General features: G+C 39.8%; 1 protein-coding gene across 1 annotated transcript in view; it reads left to right on the top strand.

Moving 5' to 3' along the window:
- The window catches only part of LOC125235810 (kinesin-like protein Klp68D), a 66,203-nt gene that overhangs the window by 13,920 nt on the left and 31,617 nt on the right, over window positions 1-20,666 (top strand). The window contains 4 exon segments of the mRNA XM_048142399.1: window positions 292-417; window positions 10,938-11,210; window positions 20,401-20,416; window positions 20,419-20,593. Coding sequence (XP_047998356.1) covers window positions 292-417; window positions 10,938-11,210; window positions 20,401-20,416; window positions 20,419-20,593 — 590 coding nt within the window.

Genomic DNA, 20,666 nt, shown 5'->3' with positions numbered 1-20,666 from the left:
TTTTTTCCATTATTACACTATGAAGTCTATGAAGTTTAGTTCTACATGTATCCACTGAACACGCATACCATAAAATATAACCGGTGGACACTCTGTTTAATAATGCAAACATTGTAAAACATGGACCAGTTACATTGCCCCCCCAGTCGAGATTTGCCCCGCTGCACGCTGTACCTTAACTCCATTGTAAGATTGTGGTTTGACATTTTGTCTGTCAGACTCAGACCTGTGACCAATATCAACTAGCAGTGTGTAGATGTTTTATCGTATTCCTATTCCGTGTGTGTGCAGGTGGTGCAAGTGTGGCCGGAGCGGGGCGCCGTGCAGGTGCTCAACCCCAAGGGCCAGGACAAGCTGTTCACGTACGACGCCGTGTACGACGCGCGCGCCGACACGCAGACCATCTACGATGAAATGGTGAGTACCCTTACTCACTTAGAGACGAGACCTTTTGTTCGCAGCGTCGACATCTCCCGAGCGTCGACATTTAGTTTTGTTTCCATGCAAGCGCGGATCCAGCTTCGTGCCCCGGGGGAGGGGGGGGGGACACGCGGTAAAGGCCCAGGCCCCAGGGGGGGTCACGTGGTCTATTTGTATGGCCAACCTAGGCTCCAGGGGCTCCCGCTGGGCTAGCACTGACTAAGCGCCGACGAGAAACGCTAGTATGAGGTGAGGTATCCCTTAAAAGGATTTCTTAAAGTGGCACCCCTCTCTCGTACCCGTTGATTCTAATAGTTTCGCATTGTATCATAAATAGAGTAGATGACGCTGACTCTAGCTCACTGCTCACCCATCCAATGCTTTATGCTAGAAATGAATTTTTTGAAAATTAAATGAAATAATAATAGACTAAGCGACAAAACAGCTTTCAGCCTATAACATTATAGTATGTTATTATTTTTAGAAGAGTCTTTTGAGTAACCTCTTGAACATATTGTATAAAATGTGCACTACGTCTACAGTGGGTGTTGATAGAAAATAATATCGTAGTGAATCAGCTGTATTTATTCTCGTATAAAATCGATCGCGTAAAGTAGGTAAGGTATAAATAACTAGGCGTGGGAAACAGACTGTTTGCTTAAACTTGTGCTCGTTGCATATTCAGAACCCTATTGGAAATCAAAACATTACTGACTCTTCCAATACCTACAAATTAAATTGAGATCTGATAAAACGTATTTTGAATTCTGGTACGCTAAAATAACATTGAAAAATACATGGAGCTTAAGCAATAAAAAGTACACGATTTCTCGGCTAAGTATATAGAAATCTGCATATTATTTTTATTTAAAAAACGTACGATGGCTGAGATACGCGTCATACTCGTGAACGGGTGCCGTCTGTGAAGACCGGTCTGTTTAAGAGCGTTATAACATTTCGGCGTCGGGCGAAATTAGGTATTTTACCCGCCGCGCGAGCCCAATATGCCGACCCTTTCTAGCACGTCTTATCACTCGCTCGCACTACAATAATGGACAAAACAATCTTGATCCTTTCTATGGAATTTTGATAACAACCACAATCTACTATCTCGATATAAACTTTTGGTTTCTAATAAACATTATTTTGTACGAAAATACGAGAATATAGCGCGAAATAATATCAATTATGTTAAAATTTATTTAAAAAATTGAAGTAATAATTATAAAAGTAGATCCCATCCCAAATATTTGCTTTTGTTATATGATAAGTATTAGAGTAAAGTATAATTATATTAATATGATGATAAAATAAGACAAATACAATTCTAATTACTTCAAGGTGGTGCTCAGGGTCTGATGATGGAGCCAGATGGTGGTCACCAATACCAATGAACAATATGACTATACAACTTCGTGGTTTACATGTCATTCTAGCATTTTCACTTTCACATTTCAAGTGCATATACCACGAGTATAGGTTTTCGGGTGTGCTGATTTAAAAATTAATGACCGATTTGGAATCTGACATTGCTGACTGTCACTTTGACACAAAAGTCGTCATGGGTGTCGTAAAATAGGTTTTAGGGGGTGCTGATTCCAAAATTAATGGCCAATGTGGAATCTGACATTGCTGACTGTCACTTTGACACAAAAGTCGCCATGGGTGTCGTCAAATAGGTTTGCAGGGGTGCTGATTCCAAAATTAATGAACAATGTGGAATCTGACATTGCTGACTGTCACTTTGACACAAAAGTCATCATGGGTGTCGTAAAATAGGTTTTAGGGGGTGCTGATTCCAAAATTAATGACCAATGTGGAATCTGACATTGCTGACTGTCACTTTGACACAAAAGTCGTCATGGGTGTCGTCAAATAGGTTTGCGGGGGTGCTGATTCCAAAATTAATGAACAATGTGGAATCTGACATTGCTGACTGTCACTTTGACACAAAAGTCGTCATGGGTGTCGTAAAATTGGTTTTAGGGGGTGCTGATTCCAAAATAAATGACCAATGTGGAATCTAACATTGCTGACTGCCACTTTGACACAAAAGTCATCATGGGTGTCGTAAAATAGGTTTTAGGGGGTGCTGATTCCAAAAATAATGACTAATGTGGAATCTAACATTGCTGACTGTCACTTTGACACAAAAGTCGTCATGGGTGTCGTCAAATAGGTTTCCGGAGGTGCTGATTTGAAAATTAATGACCGATTTGGAATCTTGACATTGCTGACTGTCACTTTGACACAAAAGTCGTCACAAAGGTTTCCGGGGGTGCTGATTCCAAAATTAACGACTATTTTGGAATCTCACAGTGCTAATTGTAATTTTGACACAAAAGGAATCATGGGTGTAGTCAAATAGTTTTTAGGGGGCACTGATTCCAAAATTAATGAAATGATTTAAAAAGTAATGACCGATTTGGAACCTGACATTGCACAGTACCCCTGGAAAGGAAACCTATTTGACGACACCCATAACGAATTTTATGTCAAAGTGACAGTCAGCAATGTCAGATTCCAAATTGATCATTAATATTGAGATCAGTACCCATGAAAACCTATTTGAAGACACCCATGATCACTTTTGTGTCAAAGTGACAGTCAACAGTGTCAGATTCCAAATTGGTCATTAGTTTTCAAACACCTCCGGATACCTATTTGACGACACCCATGACGACTTTTGTGTCAAAGTGACAGTCAGCAATGTCAGATTCCAAATTGGTCACTAATTTTGGAATCAGCACCCACTAAAACCTATTTTACGACACCCATGACGACTTTTGTGTCAAAGTGACAGTCAGCAATGTCAGATTGAACATTGGTCATTAATTTTGGAATCAGCACCCCCTACAACCTATTTTACGACACCCATGACGACTTTTGTGTCAGAGTGACAGTCAGCAATGTCAGATTGAACATTGGTCATTAATTTTGGAATCAGCACCCCCTAAAACCTATTTTACGACACCCATGACGACTTTTGTGTCAGAGTGACAGTCAGCAATGTCAGATTGAACATTGGTCATTAATTTTGGAATCAGCACCCCCTAAAACCTATTTTACGACACCCATGACGACTTTTGTGTCAAAGTGACAGTCAGCAATGTCAGATTCCACATTGGTCATTAATTTTGGAATCAGCACCCCTAAAACCTATTTTACGACACCCATGACGACTTTTGTGTCAAAGTGACAGTCAGCAATGTCAGATTCCAAATTGGTCATTAATTTTGGAATCAGCACCCCCTAAAACCTATTTTACGACACCCATGACGACTTTTGTGTCAGAGTGACAGTCAGCAATGTCAGATTGAACATTAGTCATTAATTTTGGAATCAGCACCTCCTAAAACCTATTTTACGACACCCATGACGACTTTTGTGTCAAAGTGACAGTCAGCAATGTCAGATTCCACATTGGTCATTAATTTTGGAATCAGCACCCCTAAAACCTATTTTACGACACCCATGACGACTTTTGTGTCAAAGTGACAGTCAGCAATGTCAGATTCTAAATTGGTCATTCATTTTGGAATCAGCACCCCTAAAACCTATTTTACGACACCCATGACGACTTTTGTGTCAGAGTGACAGTCAGCAATGTCAGATTGAACATTAGTCATTAATTTTGGAATCAGCACCTCCTAAAACCTATTTTACGACACCCATGACGACTTTTGTGTCAAAGTGACAGTCAGCAATCTGAGGTACTACATATTCGTAATCTGAAAGTAATCAAGTCAATAATTTCAGTTATTTTGAATCGACTATGATTCCGAATTATTGGTAATAGTAATGATTGTATAGATGATTAGTGATTCCTTTACATGTAATGGTAATTTACCGTTTCACTTGATTACATTACAAGTAATCTGACACCCAGTAGTGTCAGATTACAAAGTAAAATCAAGTAATCGTGTAATCCGGAATCGATTACGATTTCCCCATCTCTGCGTTTAGTTATATGGTTCATTGGTACTGGTGACCACCATCTGGCTCCATCATCAGACCCTGAGTACCACCTCTTGTCAAAGGTCTTGTTGAGACGAACCCAACGAGCCTAAACACGAAGTCGTTTACTTACATGGTTCACTGGTACTGGTGACCACCTTCTGGCTCCATAATCAGATCCCGAGTACCATCTTGATGTGTCTTATCATCTTGACCGTATTGTATTTTCACATTTTTATCATCACAACGTTGTAATACTTTAACATTTAAATATAACAAAGTATTACAAAAGCAAATATTTACGGATCTAGGATCAAATTCGTTGGTCGCTGTTTACACACACACAATGCGAGGATAGCCCGTGTAGAAACAAGGCGTCCGACCCACACAACAATAAATATTCTCGACGTTTGCGATGAAAACTCGGAGACCAAAGCGACATACGTCTTACCTCCTCGAGCTCCGGCGCGGCACTGAAATCGCAGGCGTCCGTCGCCGGTAAAATAGCGACAGGAAGGCTAGTTTTCAAAAAATTGGCAAAAAATCATGATGATAACATGATTATAACGACAAATGGATAACAGCAGTTTAAGCACATTGTGCAGATTATTTATATACTAAAATAACTTCGATAACATGTAGATTTTCGGAGAAATGATCACTTGTTTCGATGTATTTTCAAGACAAAATTGAGTTCGTTTTACTTTCAATTTCTCAATTTCAAAGGATTAAATGATAAATATTGTTTAATGGGCCTTAAGTACAAGATATTTGGAACTTAAATTTACCTCATTTATGAGAGTGATCTTATCAAATTGTACATAATAAGAGCTCCGAATTCTGTGCTTCACGCGGTTTTTCCTAAATGAGCATCAGAAAAACAATCATTACTAATTGAAAAAGCTTTTTTTTTCATATGTTTTTTATTTAACCGACAGTTAATAAGATGTTCTAACTGAAACAAGTACTTTCACTGTCTTTTAGTATGAGTAAAGTGTACAATTTTGTCGATAAATATTGTGCATTTTACAATATATCGCCTTTTTTTGTCATAGCGCTCTTAAGCTTACTGGGGCTGTTATAACTTAGTAACTTTAATTCTAATTTTTATTAAATTAGGACACTTTGTTCGGTTGTCGTTTGTTTCCTTTCTTTTAGTGAATATTTTAAATATATGATTTTGACTCATGGAGACCATATACATCTCTAAGGAGAATTAGATTAAGTAGATATACATTTTATTTTTAGTTGTGACATTTAGAGTCATTTGCACCTCTAAAGTAATTTTAGACTTTTTTTTTTTGTATTTGTACTTTTTATATTAAAATTTAGTGTAGTTCTTGGTTGTAATTCGACATTTAGAGACCTTCTACATCTCTAATTAATTGTATAGAGTTAACTTTAGTTAGAACTTAGAATTAGTATATAATAGTATCAATTGTAATTTCAACTCAATTTTAAATATTTTTTTAAATACCTATGTACATGTGACGTGTAAAAGTGCCCCTGTGGCCTATTTGCTGAATAAATTATTTTGATTTTGATTTTTGATTTTGCACGCCTCGCCTCTCCAGCAAAGTAGACCTTCACTTCACAGGAACGCCTTACTGTATAGTAAAGAAAAGTAATCACCCTTCGACATTGAGGCTGACAAGGCTGACGAGCAAGAGGCGCGGGGTGACTTTGAATGCAGAAGCCGAATAAGTACCTATTTACTGTCCTGCAGCGGAGTGCTGTCCACCTCACATAATAGACAGCGTAATGAAAAGCCTTCTCACTCTCAGGCATTGAGACTGACAAGGCTGCACATGCCGTGTGGGATGAAAACTAAAACAAAAGACGGCTGTCCTGCACCTGACCAAACAGTAACCGCTGTCCCGTCGATGTTGATTTTACGCGGATTAATTAAAATATAATTTAATATAATACAACACAATAATGCCTGCTATTGCTTTCACGCATTTCGCGCGCGTAGCGTGCCGAGATTCACAAGGAGTTAATAAAATAAAAATATTACTGCAATTATTACTCTCATTATTTAAAGAGTTTTTAGGAATATGTATACTGTAGAAAGTCACCGCCAAAATGAAGTGAGTAGTGGACTACTCGTGCGAGCGTCCAAACGGTTGCGGTTGGCTGGTTGGTCGCGAGCACTGGCGATGGTGAAGAGTTGGGCACCAATGTAGCATGAGGTCTGGGTGTACTTAGGAAGGCCGATGGCACCCATAAATAATGTATCACCGCTCTGACGTTCAGAGCTGACAACTAGGGCCGGGGTTCCCTTCAGACCTACAAGATCCAGGGGCCCTTGAGCAATATGACTTCAAGATAAAGTAGCCCCAGTTAATATTTGTGGGCCACTGGAAATCTATGTGGCTGTTGTAAAACATCTGAAAAATTCCTGCAGAAATCATATCGTTCACTAACAGTTAACACAAGTTGTGAATACACAGTCATAAACACAAAGTTTTTCGAAAGTTGTTGTAGAATAGGCTAGTCCCTACACTTAAAAATAAAATATTTTATGCAGTTACACGAAATAAAGCACCACATGATTAGAAGAAAATGACTGTAAGTTATGTTTAAACATAATTTCTATTTAATAAGTCAAAAAGAAAGATATAAAGTAAATGAATTGACCGTGACGTCACTCCTCAGTATTTCATAGCAATTCCATTATCCATATTAATTAGCAAATCGTTTTGACAGTTCTTAAAAGAAGCTGATTTGACTAGTAGAAAACTAGCCTATTGAATGTGTTCCGATTTTATGGCTGCCGTGACACGCCGTGACGTGACGTGATAGCTTGGTGGGCGATCGGAATGACGCGGCTGAAATAGCGAGCGTATGCGCCTCGCGCAGGTTTCAGCAAAAAACTGAGACGAGCTGCCGGCTGCCGGTGCCGGTGCCGCGCCCGCGCTGAGCGGCAGAGTCTAATGAGTCGTTTATCTTTTTACTCCAAAATATTTACTAGTCGTAACGTTAAAATAATATAGTTTATAGAATATCTATTTGAACGCAGACATATAATTATTTCTGGCTTGAAATAAAAACCTAATGCCTCAACATAGGTACACGTTAGAAACATTATTAGGTTTAAATAAATAAATAAGTTATTCTGATTTTCGCAACTTGCACATTCTTAATGCCCTACGAGTACACGCCTTTTGTAGGCATCTCTACAAGTAAATGTGATAAGAAGACCGGAAACTTTTTCTTTAACTCTGAGTGCAGTGTCGTTTGCCAATAAAAAGCAGTACGTTTTCATGGATGATCTAACCGCCGCGCCGGCTCTATTCAATCAGCCGCCGAGGCCCGTTACTCGTGATTGAAAACGTGCTCTGTCCAAGCACCTCGGAGTTGACACTTTTATGCAGAAATAAGTCACACTACTTAGAAAGAAATAATAAGAAAAGACATTTACAGGAAAAATAAAAAAGTTCTCAAACGTTATCAATTACGACATTTATTGTAATTATAATTAGGCGTAAAGTGACTGAGAAACGTGCCCATACCATACCTATAGGCTTTATAGCCCTTGAACTTTGGTGTTCTGGGCCCTGAAGCCCTCGGAGAGGAAACTAGACCTTATTGAGAGACGGTTTTTTCAAGATATATGGAAATGTACTCCTTCATAATTATTATTTATCGTATGGCATTTTATATCTACATGTCACTGCATAACACATTTAAAAATTAAACCTAGAAGTCTTAAAATAGTCCACGGCTTTCCCATTTAAAGTTTTGAGCTCTTCAAAGCTGCCATTGAATTTGGTGTTAGGGCATTCCAGCACCATATGGCGGATTGTCTGCTTTGGTATGCCACATTCGCATGCCGCCGACTCGCACCATCCCCATTTGTTCCTATGGTATGCGGAATTGCCTACGTCAGTTCTAAAACGGTTCAGCAGGCACCAGACACGTCGTTGGGTAGTGAAGCCTGGTGGTTTTGTGCGGGGGCTTAGTTCGAAAAAGTCTCTCGGCACCTGATTGGAATGCCACTCGTTAAGCCAGGCATTATTTATCTTCCACAGGGGATCCATGGTATTGAGGCTGGCTAGTGGTGGATTGCGAGACTTTAGCCTGCGGTCAGTCTTAGCAAGCACATCTCCGTGAATGGGTAGAGTCGGGTCTCTCCGTATCTTATCAAGCTCTCGATAGAGACAGTGTTCCCGGCGAAGATGGGGTGCGGCGATGTTGCTGAGAGCAGGTAGCCAATAGGTAGGTGTAGGGCGTATACAGCCCGTGATGAGGCACATGGTTTGGTTAAGTTGCGTGTCCATGCACAGCTGAAACATGGTTGCTGTTGATCCACACAGGCGAGCAGCACTCCGCCGAAGCGTAGACCAGCGCTAGAGCAGTTGTTCGGAGGCAAGCAGCATTGGCTCCCCAGGTTGTTCCGGTCAGTTTCTGAACTATATTATTACGACAGTTTGACACATACCAATATTATACCTCTAGGTACCTAAACCAGGGTTTGAATCAGGGCTTTGTTCTTATCGCCAAAAATCATGCAATATGTAAAATGTATATAGTTGTTTAAAAATACGTTGTTGTATGTTGTTACGAAAATAAACAGAAATGTAATGATTAATAGCGTTGGAGGGTGTATATTTAAGCGATGCCGATGCCGTTTGACCTCGGGACACGAACGTCTGGAAAGCCAAGCCACCGAATAAATTACTTAATTGTTGACTCAATTATTTAGTTACTTACCATTCTATCTTTAAAGCGCCGCTCTTAAACAGTCTGAGCACATGAAAAACGAAATTACCGTAGTGTCAAACTAATTAGTTTGTTCAATTAGTTCATTTTTCTCCAATTATAATTAGTGGGGTTCGGTTAGCGCCTGACTATTACGGGAGAAATTCTACAAATAAGTTTATCTAACTTAATAATTATTCAGTTTTGTTCCGTGATCCTACACTAGGTATTTTATTTTTTTATTCTGAGAGCCAAACATGATATTTCTTATATTTGAAAGTCAGTGTTCACTTGTCTTGCAGCCTCAATCAAAATAAATAGGTAATAAACATGTGTAATACAATGAGCACTTTACGAGAGTTGTTTATTTCATGATTTTCATGAGACGCGTGCGCAGCGACCAGCGGGAAACTGCAGCTGAAGAGGCTGCGGTATAAATGAATGACACTTTTATAATTAATTACAGACAAAAATGCCTTATTCTATTTTATTGTCATTTGGAATTACCGGCTATAAGCATTTATTTCGGTCAGACTATTTTTAAGGAAGCTAAACACATCTTACAGTCAAGTGCAAAAATACGTATCGATTTTATCCGCTCAAAAATATGTACCGAGACCTTATTCCGCCGACATAAAGTGCTATGGGACATATTTTTGATAAGTTGTACGCACCCATATTTTTACACTTGACTGTACAATGTTTTGCTGCATAGGTAGGTCTGTACAACAAATCATAAAAAATAATTGAAATGACGTAGTTAGTGTTTATGTGTAAATAATCATCATGCCCACACCTAGCCACAGCAAGGTGTTAGTTCTTGGAGTCAAGGCCCGTGCACTTGCCTTACGTCATGCCAACCTAAACACTATACATGGCGTTATGGCTACATTATGTGACACTTTGTGACAAATATTGTACGGCGAAAATGTCAAGGGAGATCTAGAAAAGGATTTTATAGGCTGTTAGCATTTTAGTAGGTTATGTATTATCATTCCAAATTGAGGGTAGCACATTCATTTACATTAGAGCCATTAAACCAATAAAATTAACATAAGACTTATATTGACCGGGATATAGACCGTGATTACCTTTTTGATTTTTGTCGAGCTCCCGATATTTCGACGCAGTTGCATGCATCATGATCACGGAAAACTGACGAAGGCGGGTGGATGTTAAAGTTGTATAGACAGCGCGCGATCTACCCTCCTTCGCGCGCGTCGGCTGCGTTCACTTTCAGCGTTACCACTGGTCGCGTTCACACTCGATGGTCTGTCCAAACACACTACACTCACAGTGTCACTACGTTTGTTCAATTCTGACTTCACCGGTTTTTTACACAAACAAATCACTGGATTCCATACATTAGATAGTTTGAAGCCATCCTCACGATTGAAATTTTTATATTTGTGAATCTCAATGGCTTCTCTTACCAATCTCGGTATGTAGTGGCGTTCCGTCGAAATTACCTTAGGACTATGCAGCTCGATCCAACGGTCCAACGGTCCAACGGTCTATATCCCGGTCAATATAAGTCTAATGAAAATAACCGTGAATCATTCAAAACTCTTAAAATTAACATAATTCCATTGATTGAATTTCACCACCCCCTTTCTTCACATGGGTGTCAAGAAGTCGACTGTGGGATATGGGTTAAATTGTGGCGTAGGCGAGAGGCTGGCAACCTGTCACTGCAATGTCACAATTTCGTTTTCATTCAACCCCTTATTAGCCAAGAGTGGCTCTGAAACCTGAATAGTTTCATGTGCTCTGCCTACCCCTTTATGGAATATAGGCGTGATTGTGTATTGTATATGTATGTATGTAATTCCATTGATGTATTTCGTTTTGTCCAGGTCCGTCCCCTGGTGGCGTCCGTCCTGGACGGGTTCAACGGCTGCGTGTTCGCGTACGGACAGACGGGCACCGGCAAGACGCACACCATGGAGGGCACCCCCGAAGACGAGGGCATCATACCGAGAGCCTTCAGGCACATATGGCAGCATATCGAGACCAGTGCGTCGCGAGACGTGACGCACCTTGTGTCGTGCTCCTATGTGGAGCTGTACCTGGAAGATGTCAGGGATCTGCTGTCTAAGGACTGCAAGAAACTGACTATTAGAGGGCAGGTGAGTTTAGCTAGTTATGTCATTTCTAAGCACCTGAAGAGCATGAGACGACGAGCGCTCAGACACATATAGCAGCATAATTACCGAGACATGTAATATTGTACCTGGAAGATGTTCCTGTGAATCCCTGAAGATATCCATACTCCCGAGTTTTCCGACATAGGCGACATAGTAATCTACACGCAGACAGTGTCAGGTCTTGTGTTAGTATTTCAAACAGTCAGGAAAAAAAGGTGGCAATCACTTGCCAATATTGCAATTACTGTACAAGGTCTTCGGTTTTCTCTCTTTTCCCGTTGTTAACAACTAAGAATGAGACAAAGTACCCGTGTTTATTTTTAGCTTATTTTTGTATTCCTGGCACGAATGTCCACCCGGATCACGGACCTCTCCCCTTGTCCGTCCATTATCTGTAATATGTTGTAGAAGGGAGAGGTCCCTTTCTGCGGTCATTTACGCGCGACCCCTTCCCGAATCCGTGATTCCATTTGTTAAATGCAATACTTTTCATACCATCAGCTTTGTAAGTCTGATACTTAAATAATAAGATAGTCTTAATTGGTCTTAAAATTTGTGTCACTTTGAAAATTCATATTCTGTTTTTTTTTTGTAACTTGTAACGGATGTAAAAGCCAATATTCCCAAAAAGAGACCAAGCAATAAGTTATTTTTCGAAGACTGAAGTGAACTTCGAATTTTAGGTGACAAACCTGACTAGGACTACCACAAGTCATAAGAGTGAGCATATTTATACCTAATGTACTTCAAGTTTTTATTAGGAGTACAGTCAACCAATTGGAACCCTAGGCCACTGTAGAACTATGTCATAGTGACGTTATACATTATCAGATTGTAAAAAATCTCTTACTGCTTGTCATTTTGACATGGTTGTAGAGTGGCCTAGGGTACTAATTGGTTGACTATACCTGAACAAGTGCCCATAAAATCTCAGCATGCTCACGCCACGCTATTATGTAGCAGTTACCGATAATATGACACTCTGACGCAAATATTAATACAGCGTTGTTCTCGACTCGACCCGACTCGACGAGACGAGTCAACGTCAACGTTGACGCAGCATGCTGTTTTGTGTTTGTGCAGTCGCAGTGCACACAGGAGACGGCCGTCACGGAGGGCTTGAATCCTTGCAAGATTGTAACGTAGTACCAAAGTCCTTGTGCTAACTGGATTGATAAACCTTTGCCAACATGGATTTCACCATTGGTCATTTAAAAATTTTGCAGTTAATATTTACCTTGAACAAGTTGCCCATGAAATTTCATACTTGAGTAGAGATAAGTAGGCCCTTAATTCTCTAATGCCTTAATATTACGTAGCAGTACATATTGCCTAAAACTAATACTCAGAGGAATAACGCAAAGTTATTCTTGTTAACAAACGTGAAAACCAAAATTAGTAGCAAGGATACTGACTTCCGTAATAAACTAGATTAGTGAGATAAGATTCTAGATTTGCCTTCGTTTATTTAGAGCTGTATCATACGATCAAATAATGAGAATCAGAAAGTCTAGACGGCACGGCACGACTCGCCGGCTCGCCACTGGGCCGCGTCTAGACGGAGCCGGGTCGAACAAGGGTTATCTACATCTAAATTATTGGGCAGGGAGGGTTAGTTAGCGTGCAGAATACACATGTAGAAACTGAAGAATCCTTCTACACAATACTTATTACTCTTGAAAGCTCGGGGTCTCGAACTCCATAATCCTAAATACTAGACTAGGGTAGGCGTATTGGAGTTCTATAATCATCAAAGTGTTTTCATTCAAAATCAACTCAAAAATATGTATATATTTTTTTATTAGCTTATATACAAACATAGTGTTACAAATGGCATTGGATTTGTCTATTTAGGCTCAATATCTACATGGATTGTTGTACCATAGATTGTACCTACACAAGGTTTCGCTTTTTGCCTCGTTTGTGTGTCGTCCAGTGACTCATTATTTGACAAAGGCCGTCAAAGAGTACCTACATGAATGGCTGTCATGTCATGCCTCCCGCCCTACCTACACGCGAACTAAACATCGCTCGTTTTGGCGATGCTGAGCGTACAAGGACAGGCGCGAAGCTGCAAAAAATGTATGCAATATGGTGGTGATTAACTATTATATAATCATGAAAAAATAGTAGATTTTTCGACATGTTTGATGAACTATTACAGCTCAGGTTTTTCTGTTTCTCATAGTCAAAGTTTCAGAAATATGAGTGTTTTAGTTTGCTTCCCAGACTATGTATGACCTAGGTTACTTTGCGGATATTGATTGTCCGTATCCGTAACACCTAAACACGGTTTCTTTGTGGACGGGCTGTGTTTCAGGGCCGGCTTATCGGGGCATTATTTATCGATAGCAGCTACTATCGATAAAGATTTGCAATTGGAAGGATTCGATTTGAAAGCCAAATATATATTTTCTCAGTAATACAACTTTCTTTGTTTTATCGACATACATTCGGTCAGCCAAGAAAGTGCTTTTTTGGCTGACTGTACGTCAGACAGCTCGGACTGTATTTCAGGGTCGGCTTATCGCTGCATTACTTATCGTAGCGATAGGTGAGCGATCGGATTGCTTCGATTTGATAGAACAAACAGCCAAATATATATTTTCTCTGTAACATCAGTCTCTTTGTTTTATCAACATACGTCAGACACTTCGGGCTGTAGTTTCGGGGCCAGCTTATCGCTGCATTATTTATCGATAACAGCAGCTATCGATAGCGATGCTGTGCGATTTCTAGGCTGCTTTAATTTACCAGGCTACAGTCAAAATCAATTGATCAGTGACCTGCAAAACACAAATATATAAAATAAATACAATATGTACTTCACCAAGTTATTAGAAACATATTTTCACATGATTTGTCGTTCCTCTTATCTCTAAAAGGTGAAAAAACTTGGATGACATTTTAGTTTTTGCACTAGTTACGCTAATATTGGAACATTGCAGTATTGACATTTCGTACAAACACACCACTCAACGTTGTTTTCTTTTCTGTAGTCGCCGTAGACTTTGTTATGGCCTCAGGGCCACGTTATCTCTGCATAATTTATCGGTATCGGCTGTTATCGATCACCAGTTTTCCTACGATAATCGCCAGCTGTGTATGTACTCTGAATAAGTAATATTCTACCGGCCTTTACTGAATCGTGAATTCGTGACTGACTGAATCTTATTTACTTTTTGATTGGAGTTAACAATCAACGGTGGCATCCTGAATAGGCAGCGTGCCGTGCCAATGGTCTCACCTCACAACCAGGGACGCAGAAAACCGTGCGAAGTGGGGGAGGAAAACCCGGAAAGCAGACCCCGGGCTCCGAAGCGCTCGACCCGAGGATGCAACCGGGAAAACGCTAAGATGAGAGAGAGGAGGCATCCTGGAAAGACGTGAAAGCATTTGTAGTCGGTTGGTAAAAGGCGGTGGGGATTTTAAAAGGCTTAGAGCGTTTTCTGAAGTTTTTTAAAGTTCATGCCTTCCTTCCATTGAACCAGACAAAGTTGGGCGGCGTGCCAAAACGTGCGCGTCACGACAGCAAATTAAAACTATCCTAACAATGGTCTGTTGATTATGTTTGTTATACAAGGCCCACGTGCTACGTGCTTTCATCAGCTGATCAATGACTCGTTATTATATTATTCAACTGTTCAAGGAGTTGCTAGGCGGCTCGGCTGAAGTTAACGAAATTAACCGGTCATATAGTTTATTTTCATTTAGATACTGTTTGATGTTGCATATTCATCATATAGTGCCTACGCCAAATCTTGGGATTAGTTGCCAGAGGATGATGAAGATATATGTTGCATATTCTTTCTTTACTTACTGAAATATTTTTTAAACGAAGAAAAAAACTGTTTGACTGACTGTATGTGACTCTGACTAAGATTGGCTGAATTCCGTATTTGGTTAGGGCTGTAGACATAGCTCCCATTCCATCCCTCTCCCATTTATGGCTGGCCTGGAGTCGCGGCGTATAGATATTCCTGTCGGATAGTCAGAACTTTTCACCGTTGAGTAGATATGAGCTGAATTATCTTGGCGATCAGCTGGGCCTGCATTATGATTGCACAATGCCACGATTACAATACGAAAGTAAATAAATATTTCAAGTGCGTGTCTTTATTTGTTCAGCTTGGCTTCACCGATGCCCATTTCCTACCAAACCTGCAATTTGATTGTAATATTCTTCATTGACAGATGATAAATCTTATTTCAAAGACATAAAGACAAACTAGTCAGTTAAGATTGCTAGTGCAACCGTTACTTTAAACCTTTGGCTATTCTTTTGTTTTTTCGACCTTCTTTATAAAGATTATATCTTATCGTTCTTAACATCACACTAAAGTAGGTATTATAGGTTATTTATCGATATTATGAAGGATATAGCTCATGATTATTGAAACTAAGGCTTTCTATCTATACGAGTGTTAAGTACTTAAATGTATGAATAAAATAGAGTAAGTACCTAGACTCAAATCAACTAGATTTATCAAAAAAAAAATGTCAATTAAGAACAACGTCAAAAGATATTGCGAAAAAATCTTTTAAATCGAAGTGCCGCTGTCGACTGTTTCCTCCTCGAAAACTATCAATCGGAACGAAATTTGAGAACCTGTATAATAACAATGAAATAATCTGTGTCGGACCGTTTAGTTTTCTTGGCTAATTGTTACCAATTTTAAATATCACACCTTTTTTGCGCCATAATGAAAAAGGCCGTTTTTTGAAAATTTTTGACGGGCTCTAGCGTCTTTAAAAATCAAAATAATAAAAAAATCTAAACGGTCCGACACAGATAAAAATAATAATCGTGATGAAAAAATCATTCCTCTAGCCTCTAGCTTCAAAAACCAGGGAGGAAATAGTCGAGAGCGTTTGTATGGAAAATTGACCCCTCTTGTTGCGTCTTAAATATGCATGTGTAGGTATGTGTAACAACAGTGTGGCTGTAAAGAATTTTACAAGTCATATGTGTATGTGATGTGCTGATGTGTTCGCGGCGGCGGCGGCGGCGCTCTACTAGTCACGTAACCAATAAAGGCTAACAAAGTACAAACAATTACCGACTACCTAGGTCGACGCCATCCTACCTGGTACTACTTACTCATTCAATTGCCATTACTCAACAGGGCTGTCAGAAAAATCAAAAACAATAAAATGACATAGGGAAGAAAACTAAAATGTTGCAATTATTGACAACTTAATCAATGTTAATAACTAGAAAAATTATTTTCCCCTCACTAGCTCGGAAACACGTGTTTTGTCCTTTAATACCAGCGGGTAAAAACGCATTTTATCCACTAGTGGATAAAGTAATTTGACCTTGAATAAAGTCAAATTAACTGCTTTAAAATTGATAAAAGTAGGTGACTCTAGTAATAAAGATGATTTACCACCTGTGGAACTACTGGAAGCAGTGATAAACGCATTTTTTGCGTTGTAGTTTCCTCGCTATAGTGAGGGGAAAAGTTTTGTGTTACACTCGGGTGCAAATGTATTTTACTTAATCGATGGAATCAGGCGTTACTTTGCGGAAATCCATGTTAATCGTAAACTAGAACTTTCCTTTGCTAATCCGCGAATAGATAACGTGCAAGTCAATCAGTGCTAACCTGTTATAATTACTTGCGTATTTTTTACATGCAATTAATTTTCCCACCCTCCCACCGCAAAAATAAATACGCAAATAAATATAACAACCCACCACCAAATATACAAAACTCGACACGTGTTTCGCCTCTCTACGAGGCATCCTCAGGAGCTGATGTTGACGGTCCGAAGTCCCGCAACTGACTGATCGTCCCCAGAATGGTCGGCCATATTTATACTTTGTCCACCCCCCCTACCAAGCAAGTTAGATGGAAAAATTCGTAATAACGGCGATGACGCAACATTCAACTGCTCATTAAGGATTAACCCCCACAGGAATGCCGTTTGACGTTTACTTCTCGTGTGTTAAAAAACTCGCAAGTTCAGGATTCTATTCTCGAACCACTCGCTTCGCTCGTGGTTCAACTATAGAATCCTTTCACTTGCTCCTTTCTCAATTCCACACTCGGCGTTAAAATACAACTTTGCCCCCTTGTATAACAAATAACTATTATCATTTGGAATAGAGGAATATGACAAAATACACATAATAACAGAAACAGAATAGAAGGGCTAAGGGTCGCCTGCACCTCCGAAAATGGAGAGTTAATCATGAGTTAATCCGAGGTTTTTAACCCACCATTTTGTATGGAATTTGTAAGTTGACAGCCCATCTAACCTTGAGTTAAGCGGGTGGTGCAAGTGGCCCTAAGTGTCACGAAATGGTCTCATCTCAGCATGTTGCTGGTTACCCACTTCCAGCATTGTTCCTTCGATGAGACCTGTACCTAATAATGTCTGCTATCTCACATACTGTCTATATTTGCCTACAGCGAGACAAAAAGGCATTAAATACGAAACGCCTCTTGTAAACTCGCAAGTAGGTAGGTAGGTACATAAACTACTACTTAAGTACCTAAGTGTTATATGTTATATTTAGACAGACATAACTTTTCAACGGTAAATGTAATGTGTAGAAACACTTAGCAAACATATATATATATAATCAGGATATTCAGGATCATCAGCAACCTTAACGTTTAACCCGTTGGAACCCGTGGACTCGCGGGTTACCTCGAGTCGCGACTGCGGCGAAATCGAAAGTAAATTACCCGAAATTCATTACAATAATTACGCGGCGATGAATTAAACATGAGCCCGTGATTAACTCCATTCCTCGTCGTTGTGCCGGTTGCCGGTGGATTAGACGGGGTTTTTTAGGACAACAAACATGGGCTTGATATGTATTATGTGAATTATGTTTATGTCTTAACATAATGTTAAATCCACCGCCCCTTGGTGGTCTCATGGTAGAATTGATAGCGTCCAAAATATAGATACTTATGTCGTATGAAATGTATAGAAAGTACCCTGCGCTAGGACCTAATAATTTTCCCCTCACTAGCTCGTAAACACGTGTTTTGTCCTTTAATACCAGCGGGTAAAAACGCATTTTATTCACTAGTGGGTAAAGTAATTTGACCTTGAATAAAGTCAAATTAACTGCTTTAAAACTGATAAAAGTAGGTGAATCTAGTAATAAAGATGATTTATCACCTGTGGAACTACTGGAAGCAGTGATAAACGCATTTTTTGCGTTGTAGTTTCCTCGCTATAGTGAGGGGAAAAGTTTTGTGTTACACTCGGGTGCAAATGTATTTTACTTCTCGTGTGTTAAAAAACTCGCAAGTTCAGGATTCTATTCTCGAACCACTCGCTTCGCTCGTGGTTCAACTATAGAATCCTTTCACTTGCTCGTTTTTCAATTCCACACTCGGCGTTAAAATACAACTTTGCTCCCTTGTATAACAAATAACTATTAATCTGCTGTTGATTTTGCAATCCTTTCTTGCTGTAGATTTTCCTTTTGGTGATTTTGTCTCACACCTCTCTGCGTCGCACTGCTTTGGTGACACAGCGACACACCCTGCACGCGATGTTCTAGGGATTTGTAGATGTGTACTTAATTTACACACCCAAAACCTTAAGAGCAGCTAATAGTTTTAGAATCTATTATACCTAGACCTTCATAAATCATTGACTAACACAGCTGGTATGAGAAATGAGTTTTTAATTTATTTTGTTACGGTAATACCTAAAATCTAACCTTGCACTTAAATCTCATGCGCAAAAAAATTGATCGCTCGTTAAGCACTATGCAACTGAAGACTATTAACGACCAGAACCGTATAATAAAAGTTACTGCTTGAAGACTGAAGAAGCATTGGGTAAAGATCAAGAAATACGTCTTAATGGGCCAAGTTACGCAATCCGACATAATTTGGTTTACATTATGTAGTGAAGTGCAATTACTTGCATTTCCACGGCTCTTTAAGATCAAGGTTGCAATGCTTGTAATGATGTCTGTTATGTCCTTATGTCGTGCCCTGAATATTTTACTAATTGCTTTACACATAACAAGAACTTCAGGAATGGAGGTTATTCAAGAATTTCAAAATTATGTAGTCAAGAAAAGTAGACTTTCCTTTTCTTTTAACACTAAAAAGTAAATATTAATTAGTACTCACTACTCAGCTGAGCACCACAAAGTAGACCTGATATCTATTTAACTCTAAAAATGGTAAATTAATGTTTTAAGCACTTTAAAGAGTAAGACTCCTGTCATATATAACAAACCTGATTGTAGTTATAGACGTTAAACTTTCGTGAGACATATTCAAATATGAACTCTTATATGCATGTGCATGAAGAGGGGCCTCCAAAATTGGCCCGAAATATGCTGTCGCAGCAGTAGCGTAGCGATATAATGACGTGAGTACAACCGTGGTTTTATCGTGGTTTCATTAAATATCTGATTGTAGTTGCTATTCGTATAACTAAGGAATATCTACGCATATATTTATCATAATCGAAGAATAAACCTGCTTATCATTCCAACTCATCAATTGAGTCGGAAAGTTTGTATTCACTGCAATTAGGTCAGACCATCACGAACCATCGTCGCTCGGGACCGAGGCCCAGGGTTCGTAGCCAAATGCACGAACACTTTCGATAATATCGTTATCGTAGCTAGCTATCTCTATCCCTCTTCCGTATTGGCGCGACAGAGCCAGACTGCGTTTCGATCGGCGTCTAGCGTAAACGATTGTCATTTGGCTGGGCCGGCTGTTGTGTTTGCTTTTTGCCGCGCTCCAGCGAAATGACAAAAACAGAGCCATTACTTTTTGTGACTGATTGCAGCGACCGGTATCATTTCGTTAACGAAACAAGGCTTTATAAACAGATCACAAGATGCACTTAATTCTGTTATCGGGACGATTTCGCGGTAAAAAAAAGTCGTTTGTGCTCTATTTATTTGTTTATATTTATTATGAAGACATTATTTTTCTGTCCTTCTAATCTGTACAAAGGTAAACTAGACTCGAGTTAAGGACAGCCCGCAACCCGCATAGTCTCCATAAAAAGAGTTTATTTTATCTATGGCATTGAGACTTGAGTCGCCTTCGCGATAGTCCTACAAAACCGAGAGAACCCCGAAATGTCTCCGACTCCTGTGCCATCTGTTAGGTTAACGAATCATATTTATTAACCAAGCTTATTAAAGAATGTTTACTCTTGTCCTCAGGAGCTGAACGGCTTCTACATCCGGAGATGACGTCGATCGTGTGCAAGTCAGCCGCGGAGATGCAGCGGGCCCTGCGCGCGGGCAACCGCGTGCGCGCCTCCGGCCGCACGGACATGAACGAGCACTCGTCTAGATCCCACGCTGTGTTCCTGGTCACTGTGGAGTCGCAGCACAAGCCCAGCAACCGCATCCGGTGAGTCTCCCAATATAAAGTAAGCACTCCACTGGACATTATTTGGAATAGGGATGCAGTACTCCGAGACGCG

This window comes from Leguminivora glycinivorella, chromosome 18 (genome assembly GCF_023078275.1).
Source record: "Leguminivora glycinivorella isolate SPB_JAAS2020 chromosome 18, LegGlyc_1.1, whole genome shotgun sequence".
Classification (NCBI taxonomy): Eukaryota; Metazoa; Arthropoda; class Insecta; order Lepidoptera; family Tortricidae; genus Leguminivora; species Leguminivora glycinivorella.
This window is presented reverse-complemented; position numbering and strand designations above follow the sequence as displayed.